Genomic DNA, 27,286 nt, shown 5'->3' on the forward strand with positions numbered 1-27,286 from the left:
GCACAAATTCATGCACCGGGCTAATATATATACATACACACATACACACACACACACATACACACACACACACACACACACACACACACTGAGTGGCCAGATTATTATGCGTTCAGAGAATCGTAATAATCTGGCCACTCGGTGTATATTTTAACATATTTTTGTCCTATCTACTTCTAAGATAATTTGCGACTGTTTATTGACATTAGAAAGAGAACATAAAAGTAGCTAGGATTGCCCTAACCAGTTTTGCTCAGTGGATAGAGCATCGGCCTGCAGACTGAAGGGTTCCAGGTTCGATTCCAGTCAAGGGCATGTACCTTGGTTGTGGGCACATCCCCAGTAGAGGGTGTGCAGGAGGCAGCTGATCAATGTTTCTCTCTCATCAATGTTTCTAACTCTCTATCCCTCTCCCTCCCTCTCTGTAAAAAATCAATAAAATATATATATATATTTTTAAAAAGTAGCTAGGATAGCAAAAGGAGTGGAACCTCCAATGACCAGCGAATGGTGTAATATTGCTGTTGATCAATGAATTAAAAAATTTTCAAGGAAAGCCTCCATAAGTGACACAGGTTATCATATTTGTTTCTTTTCTGACTTACCTGAAAAGAAACTTGATCAGGAATTTTATGGGGAAATATTTTATTCTTGTTATTTTACAAAAGATACAGAGATATTTTGTAAATTCTCATCAATCCTTTATGGCAGAGATATAATATTAACATCTTCTTTCTGTGGGAAACAGGGATAGTATAATTTTTTAGTATTTTGCTTCCTATTCATCTGGTTTAACATAAGGGTAGAATTAGAAGCATCTGAGTGAATTCCCTAGGATTGATATACTTGAGGGATTTGTATGGTAGCCATTTCAGAGAGTAGAGGACTTTTTAAAGTATTTTTTATCCTAGTTGAGCAAGTGTATCTGATTGAATCTCAGAATGATTGAACTTTATTAACCTGCTTCTGTTGGGACAGGCTATGGCACTTTACCCTATTTCTATGGAAATGTTGGTGACATTGTTGTGAGTCCTCTGCTGGTGAATTGCTACAAGATTCCACAGTTGGAAAACAAAGATATGGAACAATTAGGGTTGACTGGCAGCCAACTGCTGAGTGTGGAAAACATGATTCTTCTGACAATACAGTATCTTGTGCGGCTGGGTAAGTTATTTTCAAGAATCACTTGATGTTGACAATTTTTATTTTTTGTGACATACTTTTTTCCTTTTATTCTCCACTTTCTCGCATTCTGCCTATCTCTTACTTTCCCTTCTAACAGTCTTTTCCTTCAATTCTCTGTAACTTTCCCTTTCCTCTCCTACATTTCTTTTCTATTCATTTTACCCCCTTTCCACCACTTGCATATTTCCTTTTTCTTTCTTCCCCATTTCTCTCAGATGCAGCATCCCCTGTTCTTCGCTTTGCTCGAGTCCTAGGAGAGGTAAATTGCTCCACCTAGTGTCCAGTCTCATGATAGATCTGAAGTCTCCAAAGTATTTAATGACAGAACCTCAAAGGGTTGAGGCGTGAGCACCCCTCCTTGGCCAAATGACCTTTCTGAAAGTGCAGCTACCATCTGGAATGCAAATGTAGCCATTGAAAATTATTTTTCAGTTTTTTATTTAGTCTTTTTATCTTGTATATCCACTATCCCTACACCCATTTTTTTCTTCTCTAGCTATACCTCTTTGATGTAGTCCCATAGTGCTTTTTTCCTTCTTTGAGGTAGTAACTAGACCTCCTTAGAAGGCTCTCTAGGCTTTAGGGTAAGGGGGATACATAGGTCATGAACCCTTCACTTCCTCTATTTGATAATTCCTCTGAGCCCCACAGTGGGTGTATGCAGGTGCTTTGACAATACTATAGTGATTCAGCATCATTTACATTGCAATGTCCTTTATTTTGCAAACTGCAGTAGGCCATCTAACATGCAGCCTAATTATATACTCACACTAGGACTTCAAGCCACTGATTTACTTACGAAGATGTTCAAGGTGTAAAATTACATCTAAAATTTTTTATCTGTACTTTTGTGAATTTTTTTCATATTTAAAAATATTTTTGTGTTGAATAATACACACTGGGCTCAACGGTGTTAAAAGCAAAAGAAAGCTTCAGCAGGCCAGATTTGGTCTTTGGGGAATCCGCTAGCATTCCTGACTGCAACTCTTGGTGCCCTGAGAGCTCAAAGACCTGCTTGGACCTGGGAACTGCTTTGACACGGGCTTTTGAAACGTGCGAGGCTTCAGATATCTCTGAGCCACTTTCATGATAAACCTAGGACTTGTAAATCGTGCTTATCAGTGGGTAATAAAATTATAAAAACCACCTATGTCTGCAGCCCATTTGATGTCATAATTTTAATTTGTATGTACAGACTTTTGACTGTATTCCAAGATTAAAATGAGCTTTAGATATATCCAGAATCAGTAAAACAAGGACAAATAGAGTAATGCTAGTTTAACAAACCAAGGCAATCAGGATAGCATTTTTTTCAGTCTTAATAATAGTTTAAAAATCGAAGTTAACCAAATGAACTAAATGGTCAAAACAAAAATGTCTTCCCTTAAATAACTAAAAGCTCTTACCTTAAAAAAATAGGAAAATTTTCATTCAATTAGATAAAACTTTTCTTCACCCTGCAGGATCAGTGCTCTCTAGCTTTTACTTATAGCCAATTAACTATGTCTTTTAATGTGCAAGATGAATAGCAATTCTTTTTTTTTTTTTAATCAAAATTGTGTACGTTGGGACATTGCTTCTTCTCAACAACTAACTTGTCTGGAGTCACTGAAAAATATTTTTGCCTTTCGAAAGTTTTGAAAAAGGGAGCAATAATATTTTCACATATGCTGTAGATTATAGATAGACATTTTGAAAAGTAAATCCAAATTTCTAAAAGCAAACCTAAAGATTTGATGGTTCAGTTACTTGGAGATAACAGGAAGAAAAGCAAGATTCTTCAGAAGGAGCAGGCCTTTTCCCTACAGTCACTTTTTAAAAAAATCTCTGTTATTTCACAGTCTGAAAATCGTTTGAAGTAGATAGTGAAATCAGCAAATCCAGAGATTCTGGGATGGCTGAGTCTGTTGGAACCTTGTCTTTTCCTATTAAAGTAGTTCTATCTGAAAAGCCATCAGAACTGACGCCTGAGCTAAGCTGAGTTACTGGAGATCAGCACTTGAAGGAACAAATTCTATTATCGAATTTGTGAAAAGTAGAGGAAAGGCTCCTGCAATTTAGCTATAAAGGCTGAGGATGAAATAATGGGAGGTGATTGGAAGCAAGGCATTTTACTTTAAGAAGTCTCTTACCTCATTGAAACTTTGATACATTTTTCCATTTCTCAATTCCTAATAGTAATTCAGTCAAAACTCTATAAAAGTGAGTTTTAAGGCCATGGAGAATGCTATGAACATGTTCAGTGATTTTATTTTCCCAGAATGCCTTAATATTTGGATTTAATTATGCTGCCTAATTGAACATGTTAATCACAGTTTGGAGTGAGTCTTATGGACACACCTATTAACCAGGCCTCTGAGCCTTCAGGGTGTCTGTGAGAGGCAGTAGGAAAATTGGAGACAGTTTAAGCTGTCATTTCTCTTGTATACTATAATCAACTTTACGTTTCACTCTTTTTCATTATATTCATAGGTATTATGTAAAAACACTTTCACGTATTGCCTCTATACCTAATTTTGAGGATTCTGTCCACAGGAAAATGAAGTTTAGTTCTTTTCACTCCCAATTTATATTTAGACAGACTCTGACTTTCCCCAGCTAGAGAATGCTCTCATCATCTAGTTATTCCCCAGGATTTCACTCCTTTCACAGTCAATGCAAACCTCTCCCCTTTGAGCTCACTACCAAGTGTGTACCTAGTGACCACTAACCATGATGCTAATTTGATAAAATAAATAAAGATCAGGTGACAAGAAGGCATCCACATCCCCCTAGAAACTGATTGGGGAGGACAAAGGAAACATAAACACTATGTCAGCGTTGCAGTTTTCTGGCCCTCTTTCCATGTATAGAAGAGAAAAATCTCGTCTGTTAGGATTTCACCCCCCCCCCCCCCCCACATTTCTCTGGCCTCCAGCCAATCCTGGAAAAACTGTTTTCTCCGATTAAAATTGTTTATTTTTAAAATGCGTAATATTTTATTTAATTTTTCTATCATAAAAGTATTACTAAACCTTCATTTTCTTACTTTCCCAGAGAAGATGGAAAGGTACAGGTAGGTCACTTCAACCCTTGACTCACTCACGATGCCTCCTTCCCCTACAAAAATCCAGTCCCTTATCCCTGTATTTTTTCACAAGGACTATTAGCCCTGAGTTCTGAAACCATTGTCTGATCTCTCAGATTCTGAAGCGTCTGTATCTGTTTATTAGAGCCTGAGTTTCAAACCTCTGCACAGAAAAGAACAACAACAACAAAAAAGACTGAGTAGCAGAAGTGAACATAGTCTCATTGGTTTTAATTTAAACTAAATGTAGAAATTCATTTGTGTCATTTGGATGCCAAACATTGACTTGTTTATTTTGTCCTGCAGTCTGGTTGAGTTTCTAAAGAGAATAAGAGAAACAGAATCCTCCTAATTCCAGAGGCCACAGGTCACCCGTAGAAGCTTAGCCACAACCACGGTGGTGGGAAAGGCTGCATGCCATAGTTAGCAACCCAGAAGACTGGGGAATAACTAGATGATGAGAGCATTCTCTATCTGAGGAGAGTGTGAGGCTGCCTAAATGTAAATTGGGAGTGAAAAGAATTAAACTTCGTTTTCCCGTGGACAGTATTCTCAAAATTAGGTATAGAGGCAATACATGGAAGTGTTTTTACATAATACCTACGAATACAATGAGAAAGGAGTGAAACCTAAGGTTGATTATAGTATATCAATAGGTTAGCTTCTTACTTCATTATTCATTAACCATTTACATAATGCCAACTTTCATAGGTTAGGCCAGTGGTCAGCAAACTGCGGATGTGGCTCACGAGCCGCGGTTTGCCGCTCTGTTGACTGAGTTTGCCGACCACTGGGTTAGGCAATATGCCACTTCAGTGACCATCTCCAAAAGCGTACAATAGAATTAATACTATGTCTGAGTACAACCTCTTTTAAAGATATCAAGATTAGAATAAAGGAGAACAAAACCCTGCATTAAAAAAAATATATTGAGGTAGCCATCCAGTGTGGTTGAGCATCCATCCATGAACCAGGAAGTCATGGGTCGATTCCTTGTCAGGGCACCTGCCTGGGTTGAGGGCTTGATCACCAGTAGGGAGCATGCAAGAGGCAGCCTATTGATGATTCTCTCTCATCATTGATGTTTCTATCTCTCTGTCCCTCACCCTTCCTCTCTCTGAAATCAATAAAACATTTAAAAAATATTGAGGCAGGCAGAGAAGAGATATGGTAATTTCACAATGGAAAATGCTTAGCAGGGGCTCTATACTTGTGGCCACTATACAAAAAAGCTTATTTGACAGTTGGAGTATGTATGGTGGGCTTAAAATGATTGCACATTCATGTCTGTCTTTCCTAGCTGTGATTTTTTTTAAAAAAAAATTCTAATTCTCTTCAATTTAGGTCCTGATCAGATACCTCTCAGGGAAGAATTTGAGCAAATTATGCTGAAAGCTATGCAGGAATTTACTCTGAGAGAGAGAGCCCTGCAGATGGGTGCTCAGTGTACACCTGTGTCGCCAGGCCAACTCCCCTGGCTGGCTAGATTAATTGCCAGCGTATCTCAAGACTTGGTTCATGTGATTGTGACCCAGAACTCTTTGGCGGAGGGCATTTCAGAGACATTGAGGACTCTCAGTGAAATGAGACACTATCAAAGGCTACCAGATTATGTGGTGGCAATTTGTGCGTCAAAAATCAGAGGAAATGAATTTTGTGTGGTAGTATTAGGTGAGTAATGTTTCTTCTTGTGTTGTTTTTTTTTTTTAACCCACTCATTCAATCATCTAATTATTTGAAAAATAGCTATTGGATGTTTCAGGTATTCATGCAATTAATCTCTGATTAAGTGCTCCCACTGGGGTTCTTCCTCCTAATTTTAACTTCTCCTTTACTCCTCAGATCAGATTTTTGTAGGCCTTAGTTTGGCTGGTGTCCCTGTCAGCTGGTTGTGGGAGCATTATTTCAAAGCATACCCTCGTAACAGATACCCTTGTCTCATGTACTTCTCTTCTTAAAAAGTTTTGGAAATGTTATCACTCTAGCATGTGATAATGCCATGCCACAGGTGGCTAAGCCAGTGAATCAGATTTGCCAGGAACTTGGCTCATGTATTCACCTCCTCACTGAAGAGGATATTTAATATTGTAATGTTGATTCTCGGTAAATGGTTCAGAAAGCTGATACATTACAAAATGTGTTTTTGTTTCTTATGCTGCTTTTCTATGAGATACCATCCTGAGTGGCCATTTGGACTAAATTTGTTTTTCTTCTCTAGTGAGTGGCTCTCAGCTCTTCCTACCAAAGAGATCAAGCCCCCTCACTTTGACAAAACCTGCCTTCCCATCTCTCCATAATATATGTCTCTTTCAGAAAGTGTAATACATTAGGACTTTTTGTTTTTATTTATAAAATCAACTTAACAACATAAGTTTATATTTTTTAAAATATATTTTATTGATTTTTTACAGAGAGGAAGGGAAAGGGATAGAGAGTTAGAAACATCAATGAGAGAGAAACATCGACCAGCTGCCTCCTGTACACCTCCTACCGGGGACGTGCCCACAACCAAGTTACATGCCCCTGACCAGAATCGAACCCAGGACCCTTCAGTTCATAGGTTGACGCTCTATCCACTGAGCCAAACCAGTTAGGGCATAAGTTTATATTTTAAGACAGATGTTCATCATAACCATGTAAACACAATTTTTAAAGGGTTTTCCTCCCTAGCCTTTAAACACAGGTCTGGTATGTTTTCACAGTTAGAAACATAAGATATGTCATTTTTTTCCCTTTACCACCTAACATCATATTATAAACATGTTTAGAATTGTCATTTCAAATGCTGTGTAATTTTCCATCTTTTGATGTGCCGAAATCTCTTTAACCAAGTCCCTATCATTATATGCTTTAGTTGTTGCCAATTTTCGCTATTATAAATCATGTCCCAGGGAACATTTGTTCACTGGCACATCATCTTCTCTGTCTGTGTTCTGCAGGTCAGCATCAGTCCAGAGCTCTGGCAGAGAGCATGCTCACCACAAGTGAGTTTCTAAAAGAAATAAGTTATGAGCTCATCACAGGAAAGGTCAGTTTCCTGGCATCGCATTTCAAAACCACATCATTAGGTGAGTGGTCGTAGGATTCAGCAACATCCCCAACCCTGGCTGTGTGATTTTCTGAATTTAAATCTTAGCCTGTCAAGGAGATAAATGTGGGGCTTAAGCTTGCCGGCTGAGCTCCCTTCATCCTCCCTTCATTTGGAATGGTTTTTCCTCAGTATTCTGTGCCTAAGGGGGGATCGGGGGTACCAGAATGGGAGGCCTCAGCTCAGCCACCACTTTGCTGTCTGACCTTAAGCGACAATTTCTCTCTCCAGATCTCGGGTTTTTAATGTCAAGTGGAGATATCATGATCCCATCCTGCCTGCTTTTAGTATTATGGAGGTCCAGAGAGATAGAGCATGTGAAAGTGTATAAACTATAAGCATGATATAAAGGAGGGTGGCTCTGGCTAAGGAGACGCTGCTGCAGGGATGGCCAAGTGTAACCTCAGATGTGAAAAGCTGGCTGACTGACAACCTCGATGAGAAACCAGCTTAACTGCCCTACTTGGAGCCTGGTGAAAACACATCATTCCTTGTAATCTTCTTATCTCCGCTTTATTTTGTAATAGGCGATGACCTGGACAAGCTGCTAGAAAAAATGCAACAAAGAAGAGGAGACAGTGTTGTTACCCCTTTCAATGGTGACCTTCATGAATATGTGTCACCTCAGGAGGCTGCTGCTATGATTCCCACACAAAACCTGGGTAATGTCACCTCAAAAGCAGGAATCAGCCCTCAGGCCAGACATTATAGAGACTAAGTCCTTCCGAGGGTTTTGAGGTCTTGTCTTCAAATCACAGACTGTAACAGGTTTTTCATCATTAACTATATGATAAATCTGGCTCGAGTTAAAAATGCCTTTCCGAGTGGTCTGGATCAAACACCTTGTTCTTAGTAAATATGTCCTAGAATTTAAATCAAAGTCAAACACTTTATTTTAAGCATTATCTCCTTTTTCCTGGAAAGATGCCTGGGTCCTTGGTGTACTTTCCTTAGCTCCACCAGCTGTGCCCAGAGAGCTGTCGGTGTGCAGAGGCCTTCAAAGAACTGCTTGAAAGAGTCTGGACCACAGTCTGTGCAGGGCTGGCTCTCCACCACCTTCATTTACTCTCTGACATGTAAGACACATAATCAGGGATCACGAGGCCTTCTCGACAGTTGCAGCAGCAATAACAAAACATCATCTGCCTTATCACAGGCTCCCTGGACGCAAAGGGGAATGGTGGGACCAGGGGTGAGGAGTTCAGTCATTAGATTGGATTCCTTTCGGTTCAGATTCTTTCCCCAGTTCCCCATGTGGTAGGGACATCATAGGAAAGGATGAGGGGGGGCGGGAAAGAACGGGAAAAAACATAGGTATAAAACAGATCCATATAAGCTGCTGCTGACAGCCTTTTGGCCTCCACTTGATAGGAATGCATCGTGCAGATATTAGGATCGCCGCAGCAATGAAAGTAGCATGGCTTAGCATCAGTTCGGCCATAAAAACAATGCAAATACAGGCAATACAATTTTTTTTTTTTTTTTACTTCTGGACATTATTTGATAATCAAGTGATCATTGAGATTATCTAAAATGTATTTATACTGTTTTGAATTACTAACAAAGTTAGAATTTATAAATTCTCAGAGGACTTACAAATTCCCACATACATATCCTTGATACCCTGTTTAAGAAACATTGCTTAAAGATATTGGTAGGTTTCTTCAAACTTCAAAAGTTGCCAAGTTAAATTCTACAAAGTTATCCCATTACCTAGGGAAGTCCCCACCCATTTAATCTGTGAAATGAAGGGGGGTGGAAATGACCTAGTGATCAGAAGACAGACTTATTTTGATTGGTTATCTTTGTGGGTCAGAAACTTTTGGGGCTACTATTAAAAGTGGCAGCTATGGGCTTTTCTAGTGGGTTCTCTCAGCCAGTAGGAGACCCGCCCACCTGTATAAACCTCTACTCACTGTCAGGATTCTGTAGTGGCTGAGGCATCAGGAAGGACTACCATCTTTGCGTTGGCCGTGTTGCAGTTTGATTTTAGAGAGTATTGGTTAGCACCGGTTAATTGGGCCCTTGTGTGTGCCAGTGAGACTTCCACATGTGTTTCTGATAAAAAGCAGCCTTTTCAATAAATATTGGATGTTGCCTGCTCAGGCATTTAGCTGACTAAGCCTGTCTCATTGCGTCCGTGCATGCATGCACGTATAAGAGAGATTGATTGCTTGGTTATAACTTGTAATAAAAAGCTACTGACATACTTAGAGTATCTGGGCAATGTTTTTCTAATGTGTCACCTATTGAGTGGCCAGCTGGCTGTGTCATGAGTCTCTTCAAATAGTACAAGTGTCAGCGCTGGAGTTGACCACAATCGCCTAGATCTGCCAGGTCACAAGCACTGGCAAAGTCAAGTGTGAAAAAGGTGAAGGTAGTGTCTTCATGACCTATGTTAGGCCGTCACTGGGAGGAGTATTTTAAATCATGTTGCAGTGGGCTTGCTGGAGAGGAAATGTTTACTGTGGTGCCACCCAGAAAAGCTCAGAGGAACTCATCATTATTGTGGTTAGGACATTGCCTCCTTCCCTGAACGAGGGCACCTGACCTGAGCTGATATTCCTAAAGAAAACTGGAAACTCTTTCCTCCCCTTTCCAGAGATAAGTCCTGGCTCCAGCTGAGAGAGTATGGTCTGTACCCCCCTTCCTCCTCAGGGTGGGGGAAAAGTGTTGAGTTAGTGATTTATTAGACAATTTATTCACAATTGATTTTAAAATATTACATTTGTAAAATTACCACATCCATTCTTGATCACATCCTTTCAACCAAGTTTTCAGGGAAAATAGACAAATCTATTAAATGCAATAGAGAGTAAAAGTAGAAAGCGAGAGCTCTTGGTGATAGAGCATTACTTTACTCTGTGTGTGTGTGTGTGTGTGTGTGTGTGTGTGTGTGTGTGTGTGTGTGTTATATGTCCTCATTGATTCACGGTGGCCATTACAGAAGTGAATTAATCTTCCTCCTATAACTTTTTTTATTTTAGATATAGATAATGAAACCTTCCAAATTTATCAACCACAGCTTACAGTTGCCAGAAAACTCTTATCCCAGGTGTGTGCTATAGCAGACAGCGGCAGCCAGAGCCTGGACCTCGGCCACTTCAGCAAAGTGGACTTCATCATCATTGTCCCGAGATCAGAGGTTCTGGTGCAGCAGACTCTTCAACGGATTCGACAATCAGGTAAGACGGAACTTTCAAAGAGGACCCTACCTAGATTCAGCCTTACATTTCCTCTACTTCTTTACTTAATCCAAATGTTTTTAGGACAATTCCATCCTTTTTTACAGTAAACGTTATTCAAATTTATCTGTAAGTTTTCTCTCAAAGTAGTCTGGCCTTTTCCCTCCTTGGTCAAGGGTAAATTGAAGTACATGTTTGCCTGATACTGTGAAGTCCATGGTGGCATCAATGGACAAGATACTGGTCACTCATTTGAGGATAGCCTTGCATGGGATGATGGGGTCTATACCTCCTGAACTCCTTCTATGGCTTGGATAGGTCACATACCCCTCAGTGGATTCTTACCCATTTAGCACACTACCAGTACATTTTCAACCCAGAGAGCAAAACACCATCCCCCATGTCAATAACGAGAAGCCTCAATGGAAAATATAGTTGAAATTTCTCCTAATGACTTTAAGAGAATAAGTATAGAAGAAAATTATTTTCCCAGTTAATATGAAAAGGTAGAGAGCAAAAATCTAGAAATCTGTGGTAATATCCCTTTTAACTATAAAATTTGCTTAGAATGATAAGAAGCAGTAAAGAATTTAGAAAAGTCTTGCCTTTGTAAACTCAGTTTGAAAAGGAAATTATTAATGTCAAGTTGCTTCTTAGTACCTTAGCTGAGGGCAACACACACACACACCATTTTAGCTGGAGGATACATCTTTGCCACAGTAAAAATATATAATTTTTTCCATATATTGAAAATGGTAGGAGGCAGAAGAATTTAGAGGAGCTTAAAGTGTAGGTTTTATGTTTTGTGCCTATCACACAGTTGCTCCTTAGATGTTAGTGTAGCTACAGATCACCTGGGCATCTTGTTAAAATGCAGATTCCCCCTCAGTGGGTCTGCGTGGACTGTAGATTCTGCTTTTTAACAAGCTCCCAGGAAATGCCAGTGCTGCTGGTCTGAGGACCACACTTTGAGTAGCACAGCTTTGTAAGAAATCTTTTGTTAGTTCCATGGGCCAAATGAGCTGACAGTAGATTTTTTTCCCTCTATAACTGCCACATGTAAAGTCCATGCCTTCTGGAGGCCTAACTGTGCCTCTAAAATTCTGAATGTCAAGTTACAAAATGACCTGTTGCCCTGTTACAAAACCTGTTGGATTGACTTATAGGTGATTAGCCAGAGAAGATCAAACACCTTCTCTTATAGCTCTCCCAGAAACCAGAGTGAGTTCTAGGCTCCCACAGCTACTGGCTATTACTGCATTTTCTTTCTGCCCCCCTCCATTGAGGGAAATGCATGGACTTTAGTCACACTACGTAAGCATTGACCAGATGCTTTACTTCTTATGGATTTTCCACTTCCATATCATGGAAGGAGTGCCTTCTCTTGTAGGTATTTTACTTGTACCAATTGGCATCTGTGGCCTTCCTGAGTCTGTGATCTGATATCCCAAATCGTGCTTGAGCAAACTCATCGCACCTGTTTCAAGTGGTGAGCTCATCCCTGGTCAGCAGTTGTGCTCTCTGTGAGCCTTTTCCTGAAATGACCTCTTGATGACCTGTGCTTTCACCTCTCTTGATAAATGCAAGACTCTAAATAAAACTGTGCAGTTTTGACAGATGAAGAAATTATATAGGTCCTTCCTTTTCCCTTTTCAATGCCTTCAGATTTTTCTAAAGTAAGTATTTTAGGATTATCCTTTCTCAGAAAGGCTCCGGAATTTGACTAGTTACCTAAGCTTGGAATTCAAAAAAATCAATGTTATGCACAGATTTGAAAAATTCAAGGCAAAGCATATTTTTTAAAGTATTCAAGTTTGACGTTAGTATACATACTGAAATTTTTGTTGCCAAAACAATCACTTCTATATGTTTTTAAATAACTGCATTCATTTTTATTATAGAGAAACATAGTAGTGATAGTATTCTTTATTTTGAAAAATAAAAGCAAGTAGGAACATTCACACGTTTATAACCCCACCTTTCAAAAATAACCACTTGTTAAAATGTAGGTGTTCACTTGACTCAGTCGCTGGTGTTCCAGGCTTTCTTCTCTGCCTGTGTCTGTTTTTACCTGACATTATAGTACACACATTTTCCCATGTCATTAAAAGCTTTTGTAAGCATCATTCTTTTTTTAAAATATATTTTTATTGATTTCAGAGAGGAAGAGAGAGAGAGAGAAACATCAATGATGAGAGAGAGTCATTGATCAGCTGCCTCCTACATGCCTCACACTGAGGATGAGCCCACAACCCAGGCATGTGCCTGACCGGGATTTGAACTGTGACCTCCTGGTTCATAGGTCGATGCCACATTGGCCGGGCTGTAAGTATCATTCTTGATGAATGTATAATATTCCATATCATACATAACACACCAAAATTTACTTGCTTTGATATTTTAATACCTTCATATTCTTAGAATACACAACAATTGATAAGAGGAACAGGAAGGACCATAAGGATGTTAAGATGTAAAGAGAAATTATCTAGAGCAGAGTAAATAGTTAGCAAGAGGTTATTCACTAAAATAACGCTTTAAAAAATCACAGATACAAAAATAGAAAGGATTCTCAAGAAATCACCTGACTCAGTTTCCTCAAGTTTTGCCATGTGACTCAAGGAGAGCTTCAGTTGCCTAAGTTCACAGAGGGTAGTGGCTAACGTGGTGCCTCTCTGGGGCCTGGCAGCAGTAAGTGCTCAACTAATGTTTGAATGGAGGCGAGAGTGAGGAAGAGGAGGGACAGGCAGGGGGAGAAACAATGTTCAAGTGCTCTGCTCTCTGGTTCCATTTGCCTTTCCCTAAAGGAAGCATTCAGCAGCCAGCCTGCCAGGAAAAGCACAAGGCAGGGAGAGGTAGCCAGGGCACGCAGAAAGGCCACGTCCTTGGCAGCCCTTGTGTGGCTGAAAAAAAAAGGTGAAAATAGAAACCATCACGTTGCTGCAGACCCAGCACTAAGGCAAAGCACTTGATACCTCAGCTACAGTCTAATTCAGGAAGGGAGGCAGGGAGGAAAAGAAAATGTTATGGAAAGAATTTAAGGAATTAAAAAAGAAATGAAATGTGTTAAACATTTGTAAGTCTGCCCAAAATGGACTGGAGTGATCAATGCAGAAGTAGCAGTTTCATTTTTAAAAAATTTGATGTTGTGACATAATTCTTCTAATTCAGGAGACCCTGAGTTCTATAAACTAGGTATCCATGCATTAAAAATGCAAGGCACTTTCAATTCAAGGTGGGTGGGATGAAACCAGGGAGTCTTAGTGACTGTTCACACTTTCCTCTATTCTGCTTTTAAAATGGTGTAGGTGGGAGCCCCAGCGAATGGGAGTCGCAGGTAGTATGCAGTCACGGAAGCTTTATCAGTTCAGGGGAAGGACGCCAATTTGACACCTCAACACATGCCTGACTATAAAAGAACCAGAGAGACATTTTCACCTGCTGATAGGTAGATACATTATTCTATCCAAATGGATGTAAGGAAGTTCCAAGGTGGTAGTAGAGGTTAGAAAGGGAAATGAAAAGATAGATGAAGGCATTTTCACATTCTAAAGTATATTTTCCTGGTCTCATTAACCTTATACCTCCTTGTCAGTCACCTAAAGTTTAAGCAAAAGAAAGGCAGTATTTATTGGGCAGGGACGGAGGCGGGAGGGAGGGAGAAAGTACTAAGAAATCACTCTGTCCTGAAGTGGAATCAGAAAACACCAGAGATTCCTTTGTACAAATATTATTGAACAGGTACCTAAAGTTAGCATTCTTAAAGTCAATTTCCAAATAAGTAGTGAGCCCAGTGCCCATGCCAGGTGTATAGAAGATGGCACCTGGCTTACAGTCTTCTCTGCCTCCCAACCTGCCTCCATCCGGAGGTATTTCTTTTCTTTTCTTTTCTTTTTTTTTTTTTTTTTTTTTCAGTTCAGATAATAGATTTATTTTGCTTTTGTTGAGTGTAGACAAAATGCAAGCTTAAATGAGCTCTGCAGGTTATCCTCCTATATGTTTTTTAACTTCTCAATTGGAAAAAAGAGTTTATATCCTATATTTTGCTAAGAAACCATGTAAATACTGTAATATTCATGGTCAACTCCAGGCAAAATAGTTCAAGATGACAAAATTTATCTTGGATGCTTTCTCAGCTCTCATTTCTGTATTGGTGCTCTTCATTCTCTCTTTCCCTTCTTCTTTCCTACCTTGAACTTTCCTTCTCCCCACATTTCCAGAATCCGATTCTGCTCTTTAGCTACCCCCAACCACTCTACAAAACACCCAGCATGCTTTTCCTCTCAAGTCTTCCCAAGATCCGGAGGTACTTTCTATCCAGGTGGACAACTAGTCAATATCCTAGTCTCAGTACCGTACATTCCTCATCCTCAAACACCTTTACCTGCACTCCTCCTCAGTTACCTGCTCTCTAGTCATATCCAGACCCTGCTGGATCCTGGAATCCTTAATTCTAATATCCCTAATGTCAGACCACAGACTCCTTTTCTTACAAACACTGTCAGGGTGCAGGGCGGGGGGGAATCAACCTTTCCGATTGATGCCATCATAAATTCTTTTTGGTTCTTTGGTTAGCTCTTTCTCCCATTTTCCACACTGGCTATTGCAGACTCTGTCACTCAAACTTCCAACTTAAACTTTCTCTCTTAGCAAATGATCAAGCCACCAACTTCTCTCCTCCCCCACTCCCAATAGAAGAAAACTTCAGATAACTGTATATACATCCATTTTTGCCCCTTTCCTCTTGATCAGTGAAAGAGCCACCTTCCTCTATTTCAGCCTAATTCTCCCACCTTGTAAATGCCACTTCTTCTCGTGGCACTCACACTATTATTTCTTGTCTCATTACCACCTTCAACTTCTTTCTCCCCTGGGGCTCATTCCATCCATTTAAACCTGCCTCACTCTCTGGAAGACAAAACAAGCCTCTGTTAATCCTACCTAACTCTCCAGCTCATCCTTCGCTAGTTAACTGCCAACCTTATTGAGTTGCCTGTTGTTAGTTATTTCCATTTCCTCACCTCCCAGTCGCTCCTCAACACCCTAGAAATGGGCCTCCACTTCCCACCCCTACCCTTATAGGACTCTCACCAATGTTACCAATGACATTTTCATCCTTTTCTGGACTCCTTTTTTAAAAAATATATTTTTATTGATTTCAGAGAGGAAGAGAGAGATAAAAACATCAATGATGAAAGGGAATCATTGATTGGCTACCTCCTGCACACTCCCCACTGAGGATCAAGCCCACAACGTGGGCATGTGTCCTGACCAGGAATCAAACCATGACCTCCTGGTTCATAGGTCTATGCTCAGCCACTAAGCCATGCCAGCCGGGCCTTTACTGAACTCTTGACAGCACAGGTGACCTCCACTCCTTCCCTGCAGTATCTTCAGCTTCTAAGATACTCTTTCTCTTCAACTAGGAAGTAAAAGACTCAGGAAATATCTCTGTCTTGTTTATGACACAGCAGACACTTAATACTTATTGAAGTAAATTTTATATAACATTTTGTTGAATTGAATTGAATTTAAAATCTATTTTAAAAGGAAGACATCGAAGTACTATTTGAGATTTGGTAGTCCTTGGCAGAAACAAATTAAGTCTAAACCACGTTCTAGAAATTTACTTTGCCCACCTTAGATATGTATGTATCAAGTGTATCTGCCAGTCACATAGGCTTCTGAAGTGGTATCTGTGTGTTCAGAATGCCGTTCTGTGCAGGTCTAGCTGCTTCCCTCCTTGACCCAAACAAACAGCACAGGTATACACCCACAGACAGGTCTCAGCAAACCCAGACTAAGAACCCTCCCCAACTGGAAAGACAGAGGGACCCAGCTGAGCCACCAGAAGACAAAGGGACCGCCAATACAAAGGGCACAAAAAGTGATTAGCAGGAATTTTAACCAGCTATTTCAATTTCCAGGTTATTTATTTGCTCTAAAGAGAGACTGCCAGGGTGAAGGAATAGCCATTGTTATCATAATACTTAAAAAGTTAGCATGCTCTAAAATTTAATATTTTCTTGATTTTGATATCCTTTTAAACATTAGAATATTTTTGCATACCATACCATTGGAGAAATTAATTCAATCCACAGAGAAGATGAACAGCTAAAATTGAGAGCAGATTTATTTTTCTTTAGGGTATCTTCTTGATGAGAAAAACAAGAAATTAAAATTAGAAATAAAATTCTTTATTAAAAAGTCAAGGGATAGGAATGTACAAGTTAGAATACATTGTTCTCTCCAAATAAATAGGCAGGGTCATGGAGCATTGAGGTGAGTACTGGATCACCTTTAATGACTCCTGAACATTTTGGATTTCTCTGAGACTCTTAGCTCCTTCTAGTGATGGGTTCTGGCCACTCATTCGGACTTTTGACCTTTATGAAAAGGCCTTTGATACTGGTACTCACAAGGTATTGTGGACTTGGTGTGTGTGTGTGTTCTTGTTTTCATTCCCTTCAAGGCCCCTAGATGGTTGAAACCTTGCTGTTCCTCTTTTCAAGTTTTGAGAGGAAGGGCCTCAGAGGACATGATGTTTTTCTCTAATCCCACAAAGGGCTAGGGCTCAAGTGTTCCTGAAGTCCATCTGGCTTCTGTAGCCCTCAGTAAAGAAAAAGGGGCACAAGTGGCTATACTCAAGCTGCTTGGAGTCCTTGGCTGTCCAAGAAAGTTTCTCTCCAGGGACCTTTTGAGTTGGTTATTTCTGTGGAAGATGCCCATGACTGGGGCACCACTTTATGTCAGCTCCACCGGTACAAATTAATTACCTTCAGGGAACACAGTGATCCCCAACCGCGGTAGGCTCTAAAACTCAGTGAGTTGCAAGATGTCATAAAAGAAGAGCACTGTTCCCTTCTAAATTTCCATTCATGTCAAAAGTAAAATTTAGAATCTGTTGGTGCTACCAGGTGGAAACTGTTGATCTCCAGTTTTTATTGAGTTGTAAAAATGTGACAGATTTGCTCATAATTTATTAGAAAATATACTTTTATTTAATCCTATAGGATCCTGATAAACAAATTATCAAGAAGACAGAAAGTGATCTTCTCAGATAAGATATTTCTCTCAGCATGTCTGACCATTTTCAGATTCCACACCTCTGTGCCTATTTTGAAAAACAAAAACAAAACATAAAGACTAAACCAGAAACTAATGAAAAAGTTTATATATGTAAGGTGAAAGAGTTAGGGATGGATGAGTATAACTTTGCATATAGTTTGACTTTTGATCTTTATAAATGAGTTACATATTCAAAAAATATTTCATTAAAATGATAAAGAAAAACTTAATATTCAATGCAAACAGAAATAAATGAACCTAACTGCATATTAAATTTATAACCACACACCAAAAAGAATTAATTCAAGTTTTTTTTTAACACAGTTTTCTTATTGTACAATCTCAATGTGATATATCTTAAGGGCAAAAAGAATTGCAAATAAATCTTGAATTTTAATCATTACGTTGTTGGGAGTGGTATTAATAATTTTAAAACTATTTGTGTATTTCATAGGATATAGCAAATGCATAAATATTTTAATCTTGTTAAATTAAAATAGGGTTTTAACACCAGGGTTTTCACATGAAAGAAGGGAGCCTCAAATATGGAATGGGAAAGAGTAAGGAATAGTCCTTTAGATTTATACTGGAGATATAAGTATGAACTCATAACTTGAAAAAATTAAGTGTTTCCTAGCTCTGTCCACAGAAAGGTCTTAAAAACAGTGACATCTCAGTATCAGTGTTAACATTTAACATCTAGATCTTGGCTTATAAATACCATTCCCAACTGTCCGACCTCTGAGATGGGAACATTCTGTAATATCTTGTTTCAAAAAGTGAGGAAGTACTCAAAGATTGATAGGGACATTTCAAAAGGACATAACAGCCTGCTTGAAGGGGATTTTACTGGCCAAATTTGATAATTTTGAATATCAAAAGGAATGATGGCAATAGATTGTAATCTATTGGATTTTTTTTAACCATGAGTCCATAGTAATTAAAAAAAAAGTGGCAAAAGATGTGAGGGGTGGAAGAGCAAGACTTTCTTTACAAAATAGTACTACCTAATAAATGTAGGAAAATGATAGAATTAGAGAATTCCTATTTTGCTAAATACCAATGTAATTATTGATTCTGACAAGTATTATTAATGGATACTAAACCATTGGGGAAAAAGTCATTTTGGAACAAATATTCACACAGTTTTAAAGTATCATCCACATATTAAAAATTACAAAAAGGAAACAGTATCTTTACAGTGGAGAGATCTGGCAGTAGACACTATTATAACTGATAATCAAACTTTGCCATCTCCAGTTATGGGTCAGGTTAACATTATGAGCAACAGGAAGTACACAATGTCATTTATGAGGTATAATTGCCAAAAATGTTTAACCTCGGTCTAATCACAAGGACACCCCAGAAAAATTCAGATTCTGTAGCATTCTACAAAACAGCCTGCATTTTTTAAAAGTATCAATGAAAAACCAAAAAGAGAAAAAAAAGATTAGGGGTCTGTTTTAATTATGGAGAATAAAGAAACATGACAACCGCTCTTGCATCTCGGCCACTGACATGCCATCCAGGCTGAGGAAGACCTGAAAACTTCGGGACACGTGAAGTGAGAGCAGGGGCCACGTGAGCCACGGCTACAGCCCCATCCTCAAGCACAGGAAGCACCCCGGCGGGGGGGGGGGGGCAAGGTAATCCTAGACCTAAAAAAATAAAAATAAAAAAACACAACTGTGGGACAATTAGTCAAATTCAAACATGAACTGTGTATTAGAGAATATTATATTGATATTAGATACTACTGATGGACATTTGGGTTGTTTATGTTTTTTCCCTATTTCAGCTAGTGCTAGTACACATATACAAGAGTGTCTCTGGAAGTAGAATTGTTGGAGCAGAGATTATGTACATTTTCAACTTCACTAAATAATTGTAAATTTTTTTTCTAAGGTGGTTATATTAACACTTCCGTCAGCAATGTATGTGTTTTAGTTGCAAATATTTGATATGGTCATGCTTCTTTTAAAATGTTTTATTTTAGATCTACAGAAAAGTCACAAAAATGATACAAGAGATACAAAAAATGTAATTAAGGAATCATTTCCATTTATAATAGCATGAGCAAGAATAAAATACTTAAGGATATATTTGACAAAAGATGTGTTAACTACACTTCGAAAACCAGAAAACATTGTTAAAAAAACTAAAGAAGATCTAAATAAATGGAAAGATATTCTGTGTTCATGAATTGGAAGACTAATTAATATTTTATGATAGCAGTAGTCCCCAAATTGGTCTATAGATTCTATGCATTTTCTATCAAAAGCCCAACTGGCTACTTTGCAGAAATTGACAAGCTGGTTCTAAAATTCATATGGAAATTGATGGGACCCAGGATACCCAAAACATTATTGAAAAAGAAGAGCAAAGTTGTAAGACTTTCATTTCCCCATTTCAAAACGTAATACAAAATTATGGTAATCACAGTAGTGTGGTACCAGCATAAGAACAGACATATAGATCAATGGTGCCAAGACCATTCAATTGGGAAAGAATAATCTTTTCAAAAAATAGTGCTGGGACAACTGGATATCCACATGCAAAGGAATGAAGTTGACTCCATACCTCACAAACAAAAAGTAACTAAAAATAGATCAAAGACCTAATGTAAGAGCCAAAACCATAAAATTCTTAGAGGAAAACTTGGTATAAATCTTTGTGACTTTAGATTAAGTAATGGTTTCTCAGATATAACTCCAAAGCACAAACAATAAAAAACTGGACACCATCGAAATTAAAAATATTTGAAAGGATACTATCGAGAAAGTGAAAAGAGAATATACAAAATGGGAGAAATTATTTCTGAATCATATCTCTGATAAGGGACTTATATGTACAATATCTAAAGTCCCATTATAATTCAATAATAAAAAGACATACAGCCTAATTAATTAAGACAATGGGTAAAGAATCTGAATAGTTACTTATCCAAAAAAGGCTACAGATGGCCAATAAACACATGAAAAGATGCTCAGCATTATTAGCCAAAGGGAGAAATGAAAATCAAAATCACAATGAGATACTACTTCACACCTGTCAGAATTACCCATCTTCTCCGCCATAAGCTTCATTAGATTAAGGTCTTTGACCTGCTGTCCGCTGTATTCCTAGGCCTAACACAATATCTGATACAGAGTAGATCCTCAATAAGTCACTTTTGCTAGATAAGTTTTAAAAGTAATTCACTTTTAAAAAAATCAGAATGCCTGCAAAATCAAATGTTTGATTGCTTTTGGAAATACATTTGACTACACCTGGGTGGAAACTGAAAACAATCTCTGAGGAAAGTCTTCTAATGAAAAATGTTTGAAAGCAAAATTACCTTCTGTTCACCTTTTCTTATAAAACAAATTTTTCATGTGGTAAAGCATTTGTCCTTTCTAAAAAATACCAGTTAGAACTATTTGTATTATAGCATCTTGATGTTAATTACACATGGTTGTTAATTAAGCTGGTTTTATAGTAAAAGAAAAGCTAGCTAAATAAAGTTAGGTCAACAATTAATTCAAGGGAGAAACCAAGATGGTGGCATAGGTAAACACCTAAACTGCTGCCTTGCACAACAATTTCAAAACTACAACTAAAAGACGAAATGGACATCATCCAGAACCACAGGAAGGCTGTCTGACTGGAAATTCTACAATTAGAAGGAAAGAGAAAAGCACACTGAGACTCAGAGGAGCTGCAGGAGGCAGAGGTACTGAGACGGCTGTGCAGAGAGGACTGGCAACTGAGTGCATGGCTGGCTTTCTCAAGCGGGAGGGAGACAAAAGCTCCCGACTGCGCTGAACTCCAGTTCCGGGCAAGACTCTGGGGACCCAGACTCATACAGGGTGAAACTGGACTGTCAGGAAAGAGAAAAGCACACTGAGACTCAGAGGAACTGCAGAAGGCAGAGGTACCGAGGCGCGCGTGCGGAGAGGGCGGGCAACTGAGTACGCGGCTGGCTTTCTCAAATGGAAGGGAGACAAAGCTCCCGACTGCACTGAACTCCAGTTCCGGGAGAGACTCTGGGGACCCAGACTCATTCGGGGAGAAACTGGACTTTCTGGCAGCAGGCGGAACTTGAGAGCGGCTTTCTCTCAGAGGTGCTTGCAGTGATTACCACGGGACACTGAGACACAGGGGCCTATTAGGGCAGGGCTGACGGGAAACCAATGCCGTCTGCTCCGCCCTGAGACTCCGCCCCATCCAAGCTGAGCACAGAGGCTTTTGCAAGTCATAAGGGTGTCTCCAGCACAGAAGTTCTCCCAGCATAGACACAGCTGATCCTCACAGCCAATTGGCCTAGAGGTCAGTTCCTCCCAGTGATACCAACAACAATCAAGGCTTAACTACAACAAGTCTGTGCACACAGCCCACAAAGGAGTGCACCAAGAGTGTCCACCTCAGGTAACTGGGGAGGCTGAGCCACTGGGCCCTATAGGACACAGAGCACACAAAGCCACTCTATCAACTCAGGGAAGCAGCCGAAATGTGGAGACAAAGAAACAGATCACAAATGAAAGAAATGGAGGAAAGCAAATGACTGGATATAGAGTTCAAAACCACGGTTATAAGGTTTTTCAAGAATTTTTTAGAAAAGGCCGATAAATTTAGCGAGACCCTCAAGGATATGAAAAAGGACCAACTAGAAATTAAGCATACACTGAATGAAATAAAAAATATTATACAGAGATCTAACAGCAAACTAGAGGATTGCAAGAATCAAGTCAAAGACTTGAAATACAAAGAAGCAAAAAACACCCAACCAGAAAAGCAAAAAGAAAAAAGAATCCAAAAATATGAAGATAGTGTAAGGAGCCTCTGGGACAACTTCAAGCCTACCCACATCAGAATTAGGGGGTGCCAGAAGAAGAGAGAGAGCAAGACATTGAAAACCTATTTGAAGAAATAATGACTGAAAACTTCCCCCACCTGGTGAAAGAAATAGACTTACAAGTCCAGGAAGCGCAGAGAACCCCAAACAAAAGGAATCCAAAGAGGACCACACCAAGACACATCATAATTAAAATGCCAAGAGCAAAAGACAAAGAGAGAATGTTAAAAGCAGCAAGAGAAAAACAGTTACCTACAAGGGAGCACTCATACGACTGTCAGCTGATTTCTCAACAGAAACTATGCAGGCCAGACGGGAGTGGCAAGAAATATTCAAAGTGATGAATAGCAAGAACCTACAACCAAGATCACTCTACCCAGCAAAGCTATCATTCAGAATTGAAGGGCAGATAAAGAGCTTCACAGATAAGAAAAAGCTAAAGGAGTTCATCACCACCAAACCAGTATTATATGAAATGCTGAAAGGTATTCTTTAAGAAGAGGAAGAAGAAAAAGGTAAAGATAAAAATTATGAACAACAAATACATATCTATCAACAAGTGAATCTAAAAATCAAGTGAATAAGAAAATCTGATGAACAGAAAAAACAGGTGAATATAATAGAATCAGGGGCATAGAAAGGGAGTGGACTGACAATTCTCGGGGGGGAAAGTGGTGTGAGGGGTGCAGGAAGAGACTGGACAAAAATCGTACACCTATGGATGAGGACAGTGGGGAGGAGGTAAGGGTAGAGGGTGGGGTGGGAACCGGTTGGAGGGGAGCTATGGGGGAAAAAAGAGGAACAATTGTAATAATCTGAACAATAAAGATTTATTAAATTTAAAAAAAAACAATTCAAGTCTGTTTTATTTTTTTTAATTCTTAATTTTTTCCACACAGTTGAGGCTAGTAGGTGTGACTGATACTAGATTCTAAATAGATATCCTTCAGCCCCTGAAATGAGGGCTGGTCCTCAAGGACCACATCTAACCCCCAAATGTGGCATATCTAATCCCAAATCAACCTTCTGATTCCTTCTCCTACTTGTAGGGCCATGGGCTGGAGTCAGCAGGCTCTCATCTCAGAGGGCTTCACTTGCCCTCCATGCAGCTAAGTGTCTGGGGGGTGGAGGGTTGTACACCCTTATTTTGTTTGTATTTTCCCCTAGCTTTATTGAGCTATAATTGGCAAATAATATTGTGTAAGTTTAAGGTGTACATTGTGATGATTTGATACATTTTTATGTATATTTATCACACTAAGATTAGTTAACACATCCTTCTCATAGTTACCACTTTGTCTCTTCATTTTAAAGGAGGATTTGGTTTTCTAATTGATTATACCAAGAATAATTTCATGTGCCTAAAACTATTTTAGATGTTTACATGTAGAAGTAATTTTATTATAGACAGAAATAGTGATACAGTACCGAAGTTTCATAATTTCTAACATTTTGAGAATATATTAATAGTGGGTAATTTAGTTCATTTTATTAATTTGGTACATAATTTAGCATTTATTGTGGTATTCCTATACTCTAGATACTGTGCAGAATGTCAATGTATAAAAATGAGTAAAATACTAGATTAAAAAGCTCATAATCTACTTGTGGTATCTTTGACCTCATGTGTTATTTTCTTTTTTTTTCTTCTTACATATGTTTTATTGCTAAATTTGGAGTAAGGGAGACTTATTATATTAATTTGGCCATGAACTGCAGCCCAAAGTGTTACTTTTTTGAGTGACCTGTAGTAGCTGTTAGCAGCAGCACCTCATATTTAAATAGAATTTAATTAGACTGAGGGCTCCTACATTGAACTGCTTCTACTTAATGTGTCAGATCGTTTGCTGCTGTCATTTGTGGAAGGAGTGGGAGTTGGGGTGGGGTATTCTCAAGAAAAGAAAATCTGATATTTCCATCTCAAAATTGTGGTGGGGAACATGAAAGAAAGAAAAAATATCTGCTCTGCAAACCTCTCTATGTGATTAGTACCCAGTATATAAGTTGACACTGAACTTAAGTTTATCTCATTTATATATAACTCTTTTCTTCTTGGCAGGTGTCCTTGTAGACTTGGGTCTGGAGGAAAATGGGACAGCTTATCAGAGAGCAGAGAAGTATGTTGTTCGTCTAGACAATGAGATTCAAGCCAAGTTTGAAGTTTTCATGAGAAGAGTGAGACAGAACCCGTACACACTGTTTGTGCTAGTTCATGACAACTGCCATGTGGAACTAACGAGGTGATTGCTTCAGAGTGAGCAAATGCAATATTCCTTCTACAGCAGTGGTAGTTATGTAATAAATTATTTAAAAGGTGATGATTTGAAAACCCAGGGACCCTAGTATTTGGCATCTTATGTACAGCTTATTCCTACCCTTTCCTTGCTCTTTCAACTTTTCTTACCACTTTATTTTAAATGTACTATGGGCGAATTTACAAATTCCTATTAAAAATACCATCTTAAGGGCATTGTGGAACTTGGCTGCTTCACAGAAAACGTGACAACGAGGAGGTTGAGGTTAATGAGCTCCCAGAAGGGCCATGTGCTTTCCTTCTCACCCCATTCCTCCTCCCGGTCTTTCCTGTGTTCTTTCTGCCTTCTCTTCTGTCTCCCTCTCCTTCTGTTTCACTTTTTCTTTGCCTGTCTCTCCTTCCTCTTACCATTAACAGCAGTAGAGATGCCACTTTAATGATCTGAGAGAAGATCTGAGACCTTTCACAATTTACCAGTTTAAATAAAATATTCTCTCTCTTGGTGGGCTTATTAATGAAAGAACAGTAAATGTGACAGTAAAAGGTGGGGGCAACTTTCAGTAATGATCTGGTATGGGGTATCTTTGCTCCTATGGATTAATAAGGCAAATAATTTAAAGGGGTTAAATAGTCCTCAAGCACTAATTATCATTAAATGTTTATAGATTTTTCTGTTCTTCAGGACACAATGAGATTAAGAATCTGGAAGTGTTTTGGTCTGTGCTAAAAATGCCAGAATTGCAAAAGTGCTTTTTTCAGAAGCCAGAATGTATTTGGCACTCCACAATATAAAATTTAGAGCCATATGTAGGTATAAGAAATCTTTTTTTTTTCCCCCAAGGTTCAGGCAGGGAAGGACAAGAAGGCGCTTCCCTTGCTTCTCATCTTTTTTTTTTTTTAAGTGTTTATTAGAGATTCTTTTTTAAAAAATATATATTTTATTGATTTTTTACAGAGAGGAAGGGAAAGGGATAGAGAGTCAGAAACATCGATGAGAGAGACACATCAATCAACTGCCTCCTGCACACCCACTACTGGGGATGTGTCTGCAACCAAGGTACATGCCCTTGACTGGAATCAAACCCGGGACCCTTCAGTCCGCAGGCCGACGCTCTATCCACTGAGCCAAACGGGTTAGGGCTAAGAAATCTTGTATATCTTATTAGATCTAGGAGAGAGAGAGAGAGAGAGAGAGAGAGAGAGAGAGAGAGAGAGAGAGAGAGAGAGAGAGAGAGAGAGAGAGAGAGAGAGAGAGAGAGAGAGAGAGAGAAAGAGAGAGAGAGAGAGAGAGAGAGAGAGAGAGAGAGAGAGAAAGAGAGAGAGAGAGAGGTGGGAGGGAAAGTGTACAGGAGGGAGGGAATGAAGAAGGAAGTAAAAAGGAAAGGAATTTTGCCCACATCCTATTTAGTTACCTCTAGTGTTCTATAAGCAGAAATAGCTCGCTGACCTTATTTATATACCTAGTCTTTGAAACTGGGGTAATAGTTCTGAGCAATTATTGGGTCTCTGTATTTAATTCCCTAGTATTTCCAGGGCAACCTGGTAATTTGAATTGTACACCACTGAAAATGATTCAGAGATACGAAAATGTTGGCCATGGGGCAGAGCGGTAAGAGGAGCCCTCCCTACAGTCCAGCAAACTGATTTCCAACCTTTTTCATCTCATGGCACACACAAACCAATTACTAAAACTCTGCCGCACCCCAAAAATACTTTTTTGCTGATCTGACAAAAAGAATGGGTATAATTTTGATTCATTCACACTGAAGGACTATTGTTGTATACGCTGTTGTCATTTTTTTACTTGACAATCTAAAGGAAAAGAAGTCAGTGCCCCTGACTAAATAGTCAGGTATTGCATGTTTTAAAAATTCTTGTGGCACACTGGTTGAAAATCGCTGGTCTAGCAACTCTGAGGGAGGAAGGAGAGTGGTATTAACACCCTGGGGACCCCTGCAGCTTTGAGGCCGCTCTAGGGAATACAGACCATTGGACAGTGATAAGCATCATGTTTTGATGGAGAAGCTTCCTCATTCAGGTGAGCTTTCAAACTAAAGTGATCCATCTCCACTGTAGATTTAGATATCCTTGGCTTGGATAACTGAGTTTACACATTGAGGTATATAGACCAGGAGCAAACTGGAAAGGGGGGAAAAAATCCCTGAAACCTTTGTGAAAGGGATAAGAAAGAGTACACTTTTTTGCTCTTCCAAATCAATTGTTTGTTGCTTCTACTACTGCTCCCAATTAAAAAGAAGAAGAAAAAGGAGCTAAAAAGTTACCTCCATTTTGATGTCAGCTTCTGCATCTAATCAGTCTGATTAGGATGTTTTAATATGGCTTTTAATATCTTTACAGTGTCATTTCGGGTTCTTTGTCACATGGTGAACCTAGCCATGGATTGGCTGATAGAGTCATTAATTGCAGAGAAGTTCTAGAAGCTTTTAAACCTCTTGGTGCTCCAGGTTAGCTCCTTCCCATACACTCTACAGACCCAACAGTCACGAATCAGCTCCAGCAATGAGGTTCACTGGATACAGCTGGACAGCACGGTGAGTCTCCGCCGATACATGGTCATGTTCTTAGTTCCCCAGGGCCGAATCTT

The 27,286-nt window shown here is 39.1% G+C and overlaps 1 protein-coding gene across 1 annotated transcript in view; it reads left to right on the top strand.

Annotated features, from left to right (window-relative positions):
- GREB1L (GREB1 like retinoic acid receptor coactivator) overlaps positions 1-27,286 on the top strand; it is a 130,826-nt gene that overhangs the window by 62,641 nt on the left and 40,899 nt on the right. The window contains 8 exon segments of the mRNA XM_080685072.1: positions 979-1,164; positions 5,597-5,923; positions 7,192-7,320; positions 7,868-8,002; positions 10,328-10,525; positions 24,487-24,667; positions 27,040-27,127; positions 27,129-27,233. Coding sequence (XP_080541198.1) covers positions 979-1,164; positions 5,597-5,923; positions 7,192-7,320; positions 7,868-8,002; positions 10,328-10,525; positions 24,487-24,667; positions 27,040-27,127; positions 27,129-27,233 — 1,349 coding nt within the window.

Source organism: Plecotus auritus, assembly GCF_963455305.1.
Source record: "Plecotus auritus genome assembly, chromosome: 8".
Lineage (NCBI taxonomy): Eukaryota > Metazoa > Chordata > Mammalia > Chiroptera > Vespertilionidae > Plecotus > Plecotus auritus.